Below are 18,879 nucleotides of genomic sequence, written 5' to 3' on the forward strand. Positions count from 1 at the left end.
GAAATGAAAACTTTACATTAATGTTATCTCTCTAGAGAGTGGGCACGAGAAACCTCCAGAAATTTTGTTTTGTCTGTTTATTAAAATTAAAAATTCCTTACTTTTTGTTTAATAATATTGTGTAATATTGTTTAATAATAATTAATAATTATTGTTTAATAACATATGTTTATTTGTTTGATAACATTAATAATTGTTAATGTTTGTTTTGCATAATAAAATTGGTTTATTAAAATTGTTGGTTGATAAAATTAAAAATGTATTAGGCGATAATTTGTGAGCCCCCCCCCCCGGTTTCAATTGCTTAGGGGCTTCCACAGAGTTTAATTTGGCACTGCTCCCTGAAGATCTCTCTCTTAATAATAATAATAAAACCGGCTACTTAGATTAAAGTTAAAAAGTGAAGGCATTATGAAGATAACAAAAATTTGATTGAATTCAAGAAGCTTCCCCCCACCCCCCCCACCCTTTTCAAATAAACTGAGAGGATTAAGGACAACGCCATGCTACATACTAAGGTTTGTTACTAATTATATGATGTCACTGACTGTAGTGACACTTGCATGTTTGTTATATTTCATTTCCTCAAAATTTAAAAGATATAAATGTTCTTTTTACAGATTATTAAAAAAATTGAATCAAAGCAATAACTTTAGTTAACAAAAATCTACCTATACTCCTAATAAGCATAACAAGAAACTTTTACAAGGAAGTGCTATTACAGGCAAGGATGCTAACAAAATTGTTTTTCAGTTGTTCCAAAATAATTGGTGCTTTCATGTTAATTTGTGAAGATGTTAAACAGATGCAGAAAAAGTATTAATTAATGTTAGTTTTTGATATATCATGCATTTGTGAAAAAACCTTCAGTAAAAAATATTTTATATCAACCCCTTAAATCCTATAAGACAGCAAAACTTAATTTATTTGTAATGTATATATATCTGTGGAGTATATATATGTGTGTGTGTGTATCATGAATGTATTTAGATTGTAAAGAAAAATATTTTAGATTTAGTTATATAAAAAACTCCTTATATTTATTATCAATCACATTCAAGGTTATTAAAACTGACTAGTCAGATTATTAAATCTGGAGGAAATCAAGCCACAGCATAATAAAAAAAACATCATAGTGGTGTTTTGGGGAGAAGAGAGAGAGAGAGTTTTTGTATTTGTACCTAAAAAGTAGTTTGTAATCTTTACATTTTGAAGAGGGGAAAATGGGCAAATGCTGCAATAAACATTAAATCAACGAACAAGTAGCATTTCATATAAATGCTTGATGTTATCTCTGTGCATGCCTTCTGCAGCATTTTGCATGTTAATGATCAGAGATTATAAGGAAGGAGAGTGCCATTACACTGAATTTAAAAAGAGAAATCCATAGAAAAATTTAATTTCCATTCAATTTCATATAGCAAATTGATCCAAAGTTAGTCATCTTTAATAGATGAACTGTGAACGACTGCTGACAAGACAGGTTATAAGTCCACACGAACATGAGTGATATTTGCATTAGTCTTCAAATTTTATACAAGGTTTTTAGTTTAATAGTGTCATATAAATCATATTTATCAATTATATATGTTCATTTAACTAGATTAATTGCAATACATCATGTTATGTTTCTAAATAAATCCACTAACTCTTCTGGAATCTTTAAATTGCCTTAATAACTGTTGTAATAAATTTGGTATGGAAATCAGCTATAACTAAAACTCTGAAAATATGCAATACATGGAAAGCACAACAACAAGTAAAACATTTCAGCTATTTAGACATAATTTTTTAGTAAAAATGGTAATTAAATATGGAAGCCTAACAAAATAATTAGAGCTGATATAGTGAGGAGTCAGCTGAATAAAACATATTGGAGAAATTAGCTGAAACATTTTAACTTGTAGATATGAACATTTTGAGGAAAATTAGAGAAGCTAACAGATGGCATCAATAGTAGGATCAGGTTAAACTTACTGATAATACCAGAAAGGAACCTGACTACTGTTAGCATTCAAGTGTGTAAGCAGAGATAATCTAATTAGGGTGAAAGTCATTTAACCCGGCATTAGTAAGGTGGGGTGTCACAGACCCCAAAGACATAGAAAGAAATAATTGTGACACCCCACCTTACTAACGCCGAGTTAAACAAAATATGAAACAAAAGGTTGGCAAATTATGCTAGGATGGTAAGAAAAAGATCCAGAGGAAGACCAAGATCTAGAGATTCAGTTAGTATTACCTCAAAAGGCTGAAATATATCTAACATTACTGGAGATCAGCAAATAACAGATTAAATACGAAGAAATTTGTTGATAGGAAGCTAGTAATAATGCAAATTTCATTATACTATCATAATATTCTGTACACCCCTTGAGGGTTCAAGAATTGCAATAATAGAAGGCAAGGCATTGCATAAAACTGCTCCACATTTATAAAAGAATAAGAATAGGCATTTTGATGACAATCCATGTATCTGATGTTATCAGTTTTATTCCAACCATCAAAACTGAATATGAACAATTAAGCAGTACTAGCTTATGGGCAAGTACCTGCAATCAGTACAGCCAATGTCTCCTGGCTGGAAAGATGAATTCAAATCCTGTACAAGTGAGAAACATTTAGAATTTCTTTTCAGCTGGAGTTAACTAGACTAGTGTATGGATGGCAAGGTTTTGCCCAAAGTTTTTATCCCCCCACACACACATACAGAAAAACAATCTGGTCAGAGGACACACTGACAAACATAAGACTACAGTGATAGCATTAAACTCTCATATAAGAGGACTAGTATATGAACAAAAAACAATGTTATCTGGGTCAAACCAATGTGCAACGAGATAGTTTATACCAGAATAAACAAGCACTTTTGTGATCTGTTGTTAACACAGGAGTACCAGCTATCATTAAAATGATCAGAGTAGATCTATTATAACCTACTGATAAACACAACTAGGATCAACAATAAACATCGTATTAGTTTGCATTTAATGCAAAATGCTAATTTGTTATAAAAAATTTGTGAAAAGAATATAACAGTTCACCACTCTGTGTCCATTTGCTAACCATATGCTATGGTTGAAGAACATAACATCAAAAATGAGATGGTTACATATACTTAAGTTTCAAGTTGCAGTATCAAATTATATTACCATAATATTTATGAAATCAGAATTTTTAATTACTTCCTGCTATTAAAAAAAAAATCAATAGAATGGTACGACTTTTTTCTTTTGAAATTTTGCTGTTGGCATAATTTTAACAACTCTTCAAATCTGAAGTTGTGCACTGATAACCATAGAAATTTCTTAAAGCCATAAATATTGAACTTGCTTCCCTCCTATTTTAAAGTGTTGTCACTTTTTCAGTTAACTAATTACATAATGTCATAGCACACATATAATTTAAAAATTATGATCACAACAAAAATCCATTTTCTGTAAACAGATGATTTAGCAAAATATTTTATATTTATAGGTTTTACAAAGACAAACATTCACATTAATATTAAAAAAATTACTCCCACCCCCACTTTTTGCATATGTGTTAAAAAGTTATGTCTACTTATTTCAAACAACAAAAAATATGATCAAATTATGTATAAAGAAAAGGCTCCAATTGCCATACATGAATACTGGTTCTGATTAGATGGAACCTCTCAAATAACAGTTAACACTGTTACGTTTTCAGTATCATGAACTAATGCAAAATGTAGCAATTTATTCTATGATTAAACATTTGTAAACACACACACACACACAAAATGTAAGGTATTTGGAAATTAAGAAGCATAATGATATAAAAAATGTTAAATATTTCTTGTGACCAAGAATTTCCATGATGAAAAAAGAATACCTTAAAAGAAATTAATGCTTTTCTCTTTCACTTTGACATTCTTTAAAACTGCTGCTAAGTAAAAAGTTTAAATGAACAATGTTTTAACTTCAAAGATTATCCAAGCTCTTTACTGGAGAAAAATTTCCATTAACCATATCCTATATGACAAGCTCAGACCCAAAGGAGGGATTGTCATTTTAACATTGGGAAATGTATAAATTCACAACAGGATGTGAATTTATACATTTACCGAACAAACAAAGATGCACACCTTTACCAAACAAGCAAAAAATAAAACAAAACAATGAAAATTAAATATAATTAAGGCACTTTCAAGATAATTGCTTTGTCAATATATATATAATTACTAAAATGTGATCTGAGACCCATAAATAAGTAAGATGTGGCTTCAATATCTTAGCATGGCAGCTACAACAATTGTATACATTTAAAATGTTTCACCACTTTTTGTTCTATTGCCCTGATAAATTATCATCACTTTTCACTAAAAGCAAAAATGGCACAATTTTTTTAATTATTTATTTTTTTTAAACATTAGTCTTGGCCACAGTTAGTCCTGAATCAACAACCATATCCACTGCTTGGGTTGATTTGCTCTCCTCAGTGACTTCTTTTCTTTCTTCCAGACATAGAATATCCCCTTTTTGTTTATCAGTATTATAAAAAGAAATATCTTCAGACTCTATTTGTCTACATTCTGATAAATCTTGTATCTGTGTACTGCTTGGAGAACTAGAATCTTGGAGAACTGGAACATAGCCATCTGAATCACTGCTTCCTTCACTGTCAATTGCTGTGAGCTTAAAGAATTCTGCTATATTTGCTGGTTTTTCAGACAAAACACTGTCAATCAACCATGGCTCTTCAAGACTTTTTAAAGTTTCACTGTCTGGGGATAGTGGATCTCTTTTATCTTCAAAAGTTTCATTTTCCGTGACTTCAGGCAGCTCTCTTTCTCTTGTGTCACCACTTATGCTATATACTGATTCTTCATTAATAGATGATGTCTTTGCTTGACTTGCACTTTTCTCACTGTTATCCTTAAGGGTCACAGATTTAGATAAATCTGAAGATGTGACCTCACATATCAGAATATTATCAAGATATCTGATTGCATCTGAAATTTGCTGTGAAGTAATTTCCTTGTTTTCTTGATTTTCTTGTACAATTTGTGATGTCTTATTTACTGAAAGCACTCCATTAATACTCCTGGTATTCTCCAATAATGTACTACAAGACTGGGCTTTTGCAGGGACATTTTCTTCTAGAAGGTTCAAATCTTCAATACTTCCTCTCAGATTTTGAAGACTAGGAGAAATATTTGTTGCTAGTTCTACATCAAATCCAGTAGAGATAGATCCATGAGAAGGAGATTTATCTCGTCCACAAAAGTGATCAATATCAGATGAGACCAAGCTGTCACAATCTCTACTGCCATCTTGTCCTGATACATTAAAATCACTTTCAAATTTCATCTGCAGTACTGGTGTAATGCTATGTGGAAGATTATGTTCTCGAGTTACAGGCTGCAGAGAATTCCACTTTGATTCAAAAACAGAAGAATCCGTAGGAACATCTCTGTTATCATATAAGTGTCTTAACAAAATTGCTACTTTCTGAATCATTGGTCTATCACTTGCTGGTTGCCAACACATCAGCATAATTTGATATCTGAAATAAAGTTAATAATTTTATTAATCTCAATAAGCATATGTTAAAAATTTATATAAAGTGCTTCTTTTATCAGTTTTTTTAATCTTAAAATATTGGATTTACATGGTATTTACAATCAATAAAACATTTTAAACAAACTCAACCTTCAGAAGCTTCAGCTGAAAAGAAATAAAAGTAGCCAAAGAATTAGAAAAGCCATATTGATAACAGCTGAAATCTTTTGAAACAAACATGATCACTAATAATTTGGGCAGTTAAAACATTCAATACTAAGCATTAAATTTCTTTAATAGTGATGTGGTAATCTGCAAAATTGAACAATGAGACTTATTTGTACCTAAGGTCACAAGAAGATTCTAATATGGAAAAAGCAAGGAATTTTCTGAATTTGGGCATGACCAGTGGTGTACCTCAGGGTTCAGTCCTTGGGGCACTGTTGTTCAATCTATATATTAATGACATTACAAATGTTCTAACTGGTGATGTGCAATTGTTTGCTGATGAAGCAAAGATAGGCAGGCAATTGGAATGCTACTGAGACCAGGCACTTACAATATGATTTGAATAGGCTGGAAATTTGGAAAAAAGAAAATGGCTATTAGTTTAATATTAGTTAGTGTAAATTTATGCACTTTGGTGTAATGAGATTTCCAGCATCATATTATATCCATGGTACCCTGTCCTTATCAGTATACAGGAAGCCCGCACAGGCAAATTATTATTAATACCAGACCTCAAAAGACTCATTGCAGGAGGCAAACACTGTTACATACAAAACCCATCAAAACGTGCTTTAAACGTATTCAATGTATCTGCATTCTCCACAATGTCAGGTAATGCATTCCAATGACCAACCACTCTCCATGCAAAGAACCTAGTCCTTTTAACCCTGTTCAAATCCTCCTTATACAACTTCCAAACATGTCCTCTTGTTCTATCTTCTTTCTCCATTCTACAAAAAATTTCTTCCACATTAAACTGGTAACAACCCTTTACCAAGTTAAATGTGTCAACCATAATCCCCCTCTCTTCCTCCTATTCACAAAGTTTTGCAAACTGCATTCCTTCAATCTGTTCTCATATCCCAACATCCCAAAGACCAGTTATGACCTCAGTCATTCTTCTCTCCCTTTTCAACATACCCTCATTATCATGAAAACCAGGGGACCAAATTTGCATACAATAATCCATATGAGGTTTGATCTAAACACCTTAGTAACATGTCTAAAGTTTTGTATAAGGCCTTAACAAGAGAACCAGAACCTGTTTATGTGGATGTGGAGGACTATAGGTTAAAGTCTTCCACATCCTTGACCACCACTCTAAGATCTCTTATTTCCTCAAAAAAATCCCCCACCAAGTGTACATTTTTGCATTCTGATGTTGCCTACCAAATTCAGAACCTTACACTTGGCAACATTGAATTGATAGTTCCATACAATCATACAATATATTCAAGTCCTCCCTGAAAGGCCACAACATCTGTTTGATTCCTCATCACTCTCCCCAATTATGATATAAAATCAATCCTATCCCAATACAAATTAAATAACCATGGTCCTCAAACTGACTCCTGCAACACACCAATAGTGACTTTCCTCTTTTGAAACAGTGTAACCCCCCCACCCCAACAAAACTTGCTGATACCTATCTAATAGTCATTCATATATACAACTCACTAGTCTATCATCCAATTCCATCTGCTTCAGTGTACTGACCAACCTGTGGTGTGGCAAACTATCAAAGGCCATTGCAAAATTTACTAAGGTTTTACTAAAATTTACTAAGTATACCACTGCACATGCATCTCCCTTGTGGAATACATTAATCACCTTGTTATAGTAGTATGTAAGCAAATTTGTAAAACATTACTTACCTTTAACAAATCCAGGTGCAAGTGTGGTAGGGAAACCGCAACCAGCCAGTTGCTTGAGTAAGACTGGTTATAGACCTAAAAATGAACTGCTTTGTTTGTTTACAAATACCAGAATTATCAGAAATAAGGTGGATGAAATGGTTTTCAGTGATTGAGTTTATCTGACCCAAAATTATATGGTATCTTTTGTGAGGACAGAAAGGACAAGAAGGGGAGAAGGAGTGCTGCTGATGACAGCAGGTGAAATAAGTCCACATAAGGTAGACACGAAAGAGGAAAATAGTGGCACTGGTAATGAGGCAGTGTGGTGTAACGTGGAAGTTGACAGGATGTTGCTAGAGGCCAGGGAATGTGGAGGATGGTGATGAAAAAATGTATAAAGAACTTGGATTAGTGAACAGAGGAAGGGTAATTATTATGGGTGATTTCAATTATGGCAGTATAGATTGGAATGAAGAAATAGCATTTGGGAATAAAGAAAATTAATTTCTAGAGTTCCTGAGAGATAACTATCTCAGGCAGCATGTAAAGAAGGGCATGCAAGGATCAAGAGTTTTAGATCTGATCATATAACTGTGAGTGGGGCATCACACTTTCTTCCAGTTGGTGAGAGTGATCATTAAGTGATCACCTGGGTTGTGGCTAGCCATATGCAGACTTCTGTGAGGAAAATATATATGTGGAATTATAAGGCTGGTGATTATGAAGCTTAGGAAACAGCCTGGAGCTGTAGCATAGAATGAGAAGTTGAGCAGTAAGAAAACAAATGCTGCATGGGAACTGACAAAAGAAATACATAACAGCATCAATGTGTGAATGTATTGGAAGTTTAATTTTCACTTGGTTAGACTATAATAAATTTAGTTTAATCCTTTATCCAAGTGTAAGCAAACAAATCTGAGATTTGCAGATGACATTGTTATTATTGAAGACGACGAAAGAGAACTACAAAAAACACTGAAACTGTTAAATGAGGAAGGGAAGAGATTTGGACTTGTTATGAACTTGGAAAAAACAAAGACAATGGTATTTGGTGAGAAGAACATGAAGAAACAAAAGATACAAGTGGATGGAACTGATATAGAAAATGTAGAACAATTCACATATTTGAGAAGTAAACTGACATATGACTTGGACTGTAAAAAAGAAATAAAGATCAGGATTGCAAAGGGAATGAAGGCCATGGATAACATCTGGAAAAGTAAATCTGCAAACAAAACTAAGAGTATTGGAAACATGCATCTTCAGCGGTGTACTGTACGGATCTGAAACGTGGGTAATAAATAAGGAATCAAGAAAAAGAATTTTGTCATTTGAAAGAACTTGTTACAGGAAGATTCTAAGAATAGGATGGGTACAGAAAATCACCAATGAAGAACTCTATCAGAAGATACAACCAAAACGGAATCTAATGCAGAAGATTATAAAATGGAAGCTGCAATTATTTGGACACATCTGTAGAATGAGTGAGGACCAGAAGATAAAGACATTTATGTTTGTTATATATAAGAGCCTGTGTAGCTCAGTGGATGTGGCGTTTGCACACCATCGCGCTAGGCCGCACGAAGGAAGTCTTGGTTTCGAGTCTAGTCGGCGACTAGAGGAAATTTTTCTAAGCCTTTTTTCGACCGGTTCCCGAGTTAGTCGATCTCTGGCACGGGCAAGCAGGTTTTTCCTCCCGGAAACTCGGGTTTTTCGTCCTGTAAACTCAAGAAAATCGACCGTAGAACCCACATTATTTCAGACATTAAATATATTGTAAGGTTAGAGACCACGAGATGGCGGCACATTTGAGCCGTCTCTCTTCACTGCGTACCGCTTAATTAGTGATAGCCTTGGGCCATCTGTCTCTGATTGGGTACCAGTGGAGATTGAACTGCCCACTCAGTCTCCAAAAGTTAGATAGGGCTAAATGGCCTCGCCTACTCCCGTATATAAGGGAATAAAAAGGCGTTAGCTGATTTTTTTTTTTTTTTTTTTGATGTTTGGTATTTTGAATGGTTTAAAGAGAGCCCATACAGAGAATGGATAGACGATATAAAAGACTGGTGTGGAATGGGTGTACAAAAACTGTGACACTGTGCACTGGACAAAGAAAGATGGAAGAAGATAGTGAAGCAGGCATCGGACATCAACGGGCAGTGAGCCCACGGTTCATGATGATGATGAAGCAAACAAAGTTTGCACCTGAAATATCTTCAGGACTGAGGTAAGGTAGTGCAACACCAGGCAACTCCAAGCAAAGGTGGACCAAGTTCTCATCACTCCTTGTCTCAGTATCTCCCATAATGCAAAGCACATCTCTGCAGACATGTATACAGCTGTGCATTAAGGGAAGGACCACTACCCAGACCGGTTTCAACCTTTATTGAGGTCTCGTCAGTGGGAGGCAGACCCAAAAATGGAGATACTAAGGCAGAAGCAATACGAGAGATCATATTTACCTATAGGAGTTGCCAACAGGTGTACCACCTTATTACTGAATTACTCTGGATTTAGAGAAAGATGTTGGAAGTTTATTTTTCACTTGGTTAGACTATAATAAATTTAGTTTAATCCTTTATCCAAGTGTAAGCAAACAACTTCCATGCTCGCATGCCCTCCTTTACATACTGCCTGAGATAGTTGTCTCTGAAAAACTCGAGAAATTCATTTTCCTTATTCTCAAATACCCTCTTCATTCCAATCTATACTGCATAATTAAAGTCACCCATAATAATTACCTTTCCTTTGTTCACTAATCCAAGCTGTTTATACATTTTTTCATCACCACCTTCCACATTCCCTGGCTTCTAGCAACATCCAACTAAATATGTCTTCCTGTCAACCTCTACTTTACACCACACTGCCTCATAACCATTGACATTATTTCCCTCTTTCATGCCTACCTTATGTGGACATAATTCACCTGCTATCATCAGCAGCACTCCCCTTCCCTTCTTTTCTTTCCTTGTGAAAAACACTGTACCTTTCCATTTCTATTCCCATTAGGATATCATCATTCAGCTATGTTTCACTTATTACAATGATTTTGGGATGAATAAACTCAACCAGTGAAACAATTTCATCTCCCTTATTTCTAATACTCCTGGCATTTGTAAATAAACACAGCAACTCAATTTTAGGTTTATAACCAGTCTTACCCACCACACCTACTCTTGCTCAATCACCTTTATTACCACTTCCCACATACCTGCTCAGACTCATCACACCCTGGTCTATTCGATTTCAGACATACATTCACTACTTCTCACAACATCTACTCTCCATATGTCATATCTCCCTGTCCACCTGGGCCTCCCCTGTTTTCCCTATTCCTGCTGCATTCTCAGTCTCTCTTAATCTATCACACTACTACTGTTTCCATTGCAAAGCACGTCAGTCTCTTCCATACCACTTTCCTGATCTTTCACTTCACCTCTTACTTCTGATCTCTTGCTTGAATCACACATTGCACTTTCATATAGCAACAGTTTCTCTGGATCACTCATTCCAAAGCCATTCAAATGCAATCTGTCACATCTCTATAATTCCATTCTTCCCTCAAATACATGACATTCATCCCCAACCTGCACTCCCTTCTCCTCATGCAGCTGTTGCCATTCATGATTCTGCCCTTTCGTTTCAACTCATCATTGTCATACCTTGGCAACACACTGACAACCTTTCCCATTATACTGTTATCCCTCACGCTCCTCAATAACCTCCTGATATCGGCCCTTACATTCCCCTTATGTCCACTTAGATCATTTGTCCCCACAGCCACCAATAATTCTCTTGCTCATTCTCCCTTCTGGATAGCTGATATTATGGACTCGCTCATTAACCAATCCTCTAACAATGGAATCTCCATACAGTGATATTCTCGAATCACTCATCACCTCTTTTACCCTTTTTTTTTTCTTTCATTCTATTCTTTTGTACACTTTCTTTATCTCCACTGAACAGCTGATATCTTTCCGTATATTCCTCATTTCATTTTAATAACTGTTTTATCAAATTTTGCATTCCAACAATTTCATTCCCTGTCATTCCTAGTCTTGCTACCTCTCATTCTGCCACACCTTACGTCCATTTCCTCATTTATATTTCCTTTTACTCCCTTATCACTTACTCTAGATTCTTCATTCTTAAACTCATTCACTGCGTCAGTCTTGCTAGCTTTTGTTCTGTTTCTTTCATTTACGTTAACCTTCATTCCTTCAGTTTGTTTCACATTTGTTAACTCATAGTTAACAAAATATCACACCTTTCTACAAATCTACATTTTCTCTCGTTTCCTGTTCAGTCTCTCCACAATAAGCACACCTTTCGCATTTCTCCACACATACATATTGCACTCACAACATTTTATTTTCACACCATTTGCCTAGTCATGCCACTTGTAGCTCAACCTAGTTGACCGCCTTGTGCATACCGCCATTATGTTCTGTTCAAGGCAAGATCCAATAATTACACACACACACACACACACACACACACACACACACACACACACACACACACACACACACACACACACACACACACACACACACACACAGAGCTATCAAAAATAAACAACAGTATACTAAAATGCAAGCAATATCGCCAATTACTAGGCAAAATAGCACTTAGCTTTCCAGAGCACTTTACCAACATGAAGCACATTGTGACCCTCTACTGGCTATACCAGATTTTCACCCCCCTCAACAATATGTTATCATTAAAACACCAACCAATAGAGCCTATAACCTTTGTTCCGATGAGTCCTCTCTTACATTAACTTAATCATATACACAATATTTGCACAGCATTCGAGCCCCAGCTTTCTACCCTTATCCGTTCTACTAAAGATCAGCTCCCTCCTCTCTCTCTATGCCTGGAGAATATAAAGTGTCCTGTTCCTGCAAGTTGGCCTACTATGGACAGACACGAAAGATTTGAAACAGGACATGATCACCATTTAGTTTTCAGCAAGATGAAAATGAATATTATATTAAAAATTATAGGCCAAGTGTAAGGTGATGCACTTCGGAAGGATGAGATCACATGCTGTTTACTATATTAATGGAACTGAACTGCAAGAAGTTGATGAGGCTAGGGACTTGGGAGTTATTGTGGACAGAAAACTTAAGTTTCGAAGGCATATTGCAAAAGGTTGTCAAAACATCACATCAGATTACACGGTTATTGAAGAATTCACTGACAAGCAGGGATAAGGAAGTGATTTCCCACTTTATAAGGTATTAATAAGAGCTCATTTGGACTATTGTGCACAGATCTGGCCACCTGGATTTCTTGGTGATGTGGAAATGGTGGAGAGGATTCTGAGGCGGGTTACGAAAATTGTTGCAGGCCTGTGGGATGTCTCCTACAAGGATAGATTGAAGGTCTGTGGGTTTCAAAAACTAGTTGATAGACGTAGGAGAGAAGATATGATAGAGGCATATAAATGATTAAAAGGGTTTTATAGGATTGATACTGATAACTTTTTTTAAGACCAGTGCAGGAAGAGAGAGAGAACGAGGGGGTCATCCCTGGAGATTGTGTAAGAGCGTGGTTAACAAGGGTGCTAGGACTAGATTTTTTACTTAGAGGGTTGTAAATGGGTGGAATGCGTTGCTAGAGGTGGTTGTGAATGCATTCACAGATGAAGGTCTCCTGCGATGAGTCTTTTTAATCCATGGAGGCACCTTATATATAATAATAATACAACATAACATATTTTTGCTTGTGTGTTTGTAACAGATACTGGTAGATGGAAGGAAAGAGGGGTGGAATGTTACACTAATCTATATAAGAAGCTACATGATGAAATACAGCTGCCATGGTGGTAGCACATTTAGTGGCATCAAGTGGCTACTCTGATGTCTTGAGCTTGTAGTAATGCTTTGGTTTGCAAACCATAGAGACACATGACCATCTAACAAGTATCTTTGCAGATGATGGAGGTATGCTGCAATGTGAGATCCTCACCGAGTTTAAAATATATCTCTTGCAAACAGAAGAACAATGGCTTATGTTTCTACAAGACTCTGATAGCATCCATGTTTTGGCAGAATCTGTGACAATTACCATATCAGAATTTGTTATGTTACAGAATGCATCTGAAGCCTGGTCATGTAAGGATATGATTTATCATTCTTCAATTAGGGAATTGTGGACATCCAGTGTCTATTTTGCCTCCTCAGGAAAGATATTCAAGACTAATAATTCTACTCCATCCAGGGCACCACTATTTTAATGGTTTATTTTCTGAGGGGATGGGGAGGAGGAGGAGGAGAAAAGAGGAACAGAGGTATCCATCTCATCGATCAATGGATCTCAAGGCCTATCTCATTTTTTTGGGATGCATGAACCATTATTTTTTAAACTAACAAGTTTATATGTAATGGAAACATTTTTGTTGTATTTTCAGGAGTGAGACCTCATATTCATTTTTTTTTCTCTAATTTGTTCTATGGACATCGCACACAAATCATACTGCCAAAGGGTGATGAAATTGTGAGAAGGTAGGACAGACATGTTTATCTCATCTGATACCTTCTCAGCATAAGAGAGTTTTCCACGTGTTGTAGTATTATACTTAATTTTCACCTTAATATGATTTTGCTTGGTGTTGAGAATCTCCTTTTTACCCTTCCACCTTTGACATGATTGGATGCAAGCTGGATGGTCTCTCTTAAAGCATTTTCATGATACTTACTGTCACACTGGACACAGATGGTCAAGCCATGATAGTGAGCATAATTGTATTTCTGACATTTAAAAAGTGCCTAGGTTAACAGCACATTTAAGATACCCTAGTTTCGGTTATAACTGCCAAGAAATTATATTCTTGGCAAGTATAATTTGCAAAAGGTCTTTGCCAAATAACTGGGAAGAAACCTCCACATTGTCTTTAAGGAACAAGGGGAACCAACAAGGTCTTCTGATCTAATATCCAATCCTCACCTTCACATGATGCACTCTGTTAGTAGATAACTACTAGGTACTGAACGAACAAGAATGGACTGGCAATTTGGGACTTACCAGATCAAACACTCTCTACTGGCTTAAACCACAAATGCATATGATGGTACAACATGAGATTTCATGCTGGCTGGGGCATTGCTCGGTTACACAAGGCCCCTTCTGTATTTGTCAGGGACCAGGACAATGTCAGTGGAAAGTCAGCCACTGGAACAAGTTCCAACTCAACATTTAGAAGAAGACTACACCCAAAGGCAGAGAACTGAAGATACAAACCATCAATATAGTGAGTATTATTGGAAAGGAAATTGAACTTGCAGAATGCAGAACTGAATAAGTACCAAGCAAATATAATTGGCATTACTGAGACGAAGACAAAAGACAGGTGAGATCTGAATAAATAATAAGCACAGGATGTCATATATAGACAATAATGATCAAGGAAAGGAGGGAATAGTGATAGCATTCAACACCAAAGGATAAACTTCTTGATTGAAAGGCGATTTCAATAGAGTGATGTGGGCACACTTCAAAAAAGAGGAAATGGACAATGAAACTTAATTGTGCCTATAATCCACAGAAGGTTTTTCTAAGGAAGATGTGGAAGAATTTTTTGAGTCATTACAACAGACTGCTGATATAAAGGGAAATAGTACTTAGAGTTCTAAACATCAAAGTAGGAAATGAATCCCACAAGGCATATAGGAACTTTGGGAAAATTTGGAGAAAAGGGCAAAGCTAATAATAATGGCAAGTATTTGCTGCTATTCTGCTCAGGAGATGGATTAATCATTACTGACACGTTCCAACATACAGATGTGCACAAGTTCATGTGGAAAGAAGACACAAGAAATAAGAAAAGCTTCACTGACTACATCATTGTTGATAGCGATCTCTTCATGCTACGTTTGAATACAAGCATGCCTGAAGTATTTTAAACTGTAAGTGACCATTATATAGTACTAAGTAGGATAAAATGGATATCACATTGAAAAGAAACGGTATATAAGAAAGTTTTAAAGAGAATTAAGGTTGAGTAGCTTTTGCAGGGAAATTGCAGAGTCAATTATACAAATAGTATTGAAGAAAAAATGAAGCCATCATTTTCTATATTGGTTTAAGCCAATAAGAATACAATTTGGTCTGCTAAATCCCAAATTGCCAGCCCATCCTCGTTCATTCAGTATCCAGGTAGATACCCAACAGAGTGCATCACGAGAAGGTGAGGATTGGACATTAGGTCAGAAGCCCTGGTCGGTTCTCCGCATTCCTTTAAAGGCTATGTGAAGGTCTCCTCTCAGTTATACAGCTTTGACCCTTAGCCGTATACAAGAGTGTTCAAACCTGTTTTAACTTATGGATCTGAGAGCTGCAGAAGTAAAACACTTGATCAAAGACTAGAGACCGCAGATATGAGAGTCCTGAGAAAGATTAGAGGCGTGAACAGATGCATCAATGGCAATATCATATTAAAAACGAGGATATTAGGAAAGAACTTGACATTGTAGGCATCCAGGAATGCATTAGCAGAGCTAATCTCAGGTGGTATGGTCACTTAAACAGAATGGGCAAGGAAAGATTAGCAAAACAAGTGTTCTCTGCCAGGTTGGGAAGAAAACGACCCAGAGAAAGACCAAGATATAGGTGGATTGATACGGTACAATGTGCCTTAGACGATAGAAATATAAGATCTGATAATGATAATATTGGAGTCTTGACAAGTAATAGACTGATTTGGAGGAAAATTGTAGATAGGAAGTTAGTAATGATGTAAATTTTTCATGTAGTACTATCATATCCTGTACACCTCTTGAGGGAACATGTCAGGAATTTGATGATGATGAAAAAATGAAACATATAGAAAACAAGAACCAAACTTTGGAGTCTCAGTGGCAAACTGAAAATTTCTAACAAATAAGTCAGCAGATGCAGTATAAGAAAACAGAGAAAAATTTAAGAGAGCTAAGCTGTGTGTGAAAATAGCTAAACAAGTCGTGGGAAGACTTCAGTACGAAGATAAAAGTTAAAATCAGGAAGGTGGCTAAATCTTCTCGAGGCTATTAAAAAAAAGCTTAGAAATGGAGGAAAGAGTACTGTAAAAGGAATCAAAGATGATAAATTGTAAGACTGTTAAAGGAAACAAGCAGTGATAGATCTATAGTAGTAGAAAATTTCCAAGAGAAATGCATACAGGAGTACATAAATACTTGATGTAGAAAAGCCATCAAAAACTTGAAATGAAGAAAAGCATCTGGAATATATGATATTTGACCAAAAATGTATAAGTATGGAGATAGAAAAGTTTTGCAGTAGCAACACTGCATAATTCACAGGACCTGGTCAGAATGTTGAATCCCAGATGATTTGAGTAAAGCTGTAATAGTTCTCCCATCTATAAAAAAGGGAATAAAGCTGAATGTGAGAATTACAGAGCAATTTTTCTACTAAGTGTTCCAGGAAAGATTTATGCAAACATACTTGAAAAACAGCTGAGTTCAGGCCAAATAGAGGTTGTCAAGTAATGGGACTTATTTATATAGCATATAATTATAATTAATGATATACTCTTACATCTCTAGTCCCCTCCATCACATGCGACCTCAAGTAATTATCTCTCAGTAGGTGTATAAATTCCATTTCCTTCCTATAATGTGATATTTCTTTCATCCAGTCTATATCTCCATAGTTAAAGACCCCCCCCCCCCATAATAATCACTCGACCTGTACTCATAGTACTAATTTGGCAATGCATGTTGAGAGTTTATTTTTCACTTGATTAGACTATAATAAGTTTAGTTTAATCCTTTATCCAAGTGTGAGCAAACAAAGTTTGTGCCTGAAAGTATCTTCAGGACTGAGCTAAGGTGAACACAACCTTAGCTCAGTCCTGAAGATACTTTCAGGCGCAAACTTTGTTTGCTCACACTTGGATAAAGGATTAAACTAAACTTATTATAGTCTAATCAAGTGAAAAATAAACTCTCAACATCTTTCTCTGAATCAGGAGTAATTTAATAATAAGGTTGTACACCTTTTGGCAACACCTATAAGTGGGGATGACCTCTCATTGCTTCTGCCTTGGTGTCTCTACTACTGGGCCTGGCTCCCACTGACAAGACCTCAATAAAGGTCGAAACCAGTCTGGGTAGTGGCCCTTGCCTTAACGCATAGCATTACACATATCCGCAAGGAGATGTGCTTTGCATTATGGGAGATACTGAGATAGGAGTGATAACAGCTTTCTTCACCTTTGCCACGAGTTGCCTTGGTTTTGCACCACCTTAGCTCAGTCCTGAAGATACTTTCAGGCACAAACTTTGTTTGCTCACGCTTGGATAAAGGATTAAACTACTGTATATTATCGCGTATAATGCAATCCACGTATAATGCGATCTGTTAATCTTGTTCCATAACATTATAAATAATACAATACGAATTAACGAAAGAAATATTTATTTTAAAACAAAATGTCAAAATCCTTTAAATTCTTCTTCATCTTTTGAGTCATCAAACATTTCATTTACAAATTCATCTGTAGGGATTGCGTCATCAGTATAGCAGTTGTCGTCATCGTCTTCATGCGCTGCATTTTGTTGTGCATCATCCTCGCTTTCGTATATGACGTGATCTTCGGATCCATCCATTGAATTACTTATTCCACATTTAAGAAATGAGCGTTGAATAATTTCGGATGGTATCGAATCCCATGTTTCTTTAACCCAGCTGGTGACTAGTTTGATCTCAGGCTTCTGAAAATTCCCACCCTTTGTCATCTTCACCAAACCAGATGACATCCATTCTCTCCATTTTTTACGTAAGTAATCTTTAAACATCTTATTCAAGCTGACATCAAGCAGCTGCAAATCGGAAGTCAAACCACCCGGTATGACTGCTAGGTCTGTACGTAGCTCACGTGCTTTCTCTTTGCTTGTCTCCGTTAAATGTGCCTAGAACATATCCCAGACTAGCATGCTTTGTTGATGTAAAAGCTACCTGGACGTATGTTCCATACTTGATCCAGCCACAATTGTACACCTTCTTCATCCATTCAAGCTTTCTGATTGGCTTGAACAATTAACCTGGTGGAAATTTCATATGCTTCGGAATTTTCTTCCTTTTAAATATCACTGTCGGCTTTAATTTGGTTCCGTCTGCCATGCATGCTAGAACAACGGTAAAATGCGTTTTTTCATGTCCGGTTGTTTTTATGAAGACACCCTTTTCATCAACTGAGTTTACTGTTAGATTCCCAGGCATATCAAAGTACATGGGCGTCTCATCCATATTGCCAATTTGGGAAAGTTTATAACCGTGACACTTCCATAATTTTATGATAAATTTAAGGAGGGACTGAACTTTTTCTTCAAGCTGCTTTGGTAACTTCTGTGCAATTTTTGTTCGGTGTCGTAACGTTAATGCTTTGTTTCCATAAATCTGTTGCACCACCCAGGTGAAGCAACAAAAGATGAAATACCTGGTGTGTCCTTGAATTTACCATTCTTGAGTTGTAGAGCTCG

The 18,879-nt window shown here is 36.0% G+C and overlaps 1 protein-coding gene across 3 annotated transcripts in view; it reads right to left on the reverse strand.

Annotated features, from left to right (window-relative positions):
• Positions 1-433: 433 nt before the first annotated feature.
• LOC150107872 (serine/threonine-protein kinase LMTK1-like) overlaps positions 434-18,879 on the reverse strand; it is a 304,207-nt gene continuing 285,761 nt past the window's right edge. For all 3 annotated transcript variants that reach the window (XM_090390529.1, XM_090390528.1, XM_090390527.1), the window contains exon 11: positions 434-5,529. In XM_090390529.1, the coding sequence (XP_090246655.1) occupies positions 4,386-5,529 (1,144 nt within the window). In that variant the 3' untranslated portion in view covers positions 434-4,385. The remainder of the gene's footprint in view (positions 5,530-18,879) is intronic.

This window comes from Typopeltis vanoorti, chromosome 3 (assembly GCF_054136105.1).
Source record: "Typopeltis vanoorti isolate ZY-2024b chromosome 3, IOZ_Tvanoo_1.0, whole genome shotgun sequence".
Lineage (NCBI taxonomy): Eukaryota > Metazoa > Arthropoda > Arachnida > Uropygi > Thelyphonidae > Typopeltis > Typopeltis vanoorti.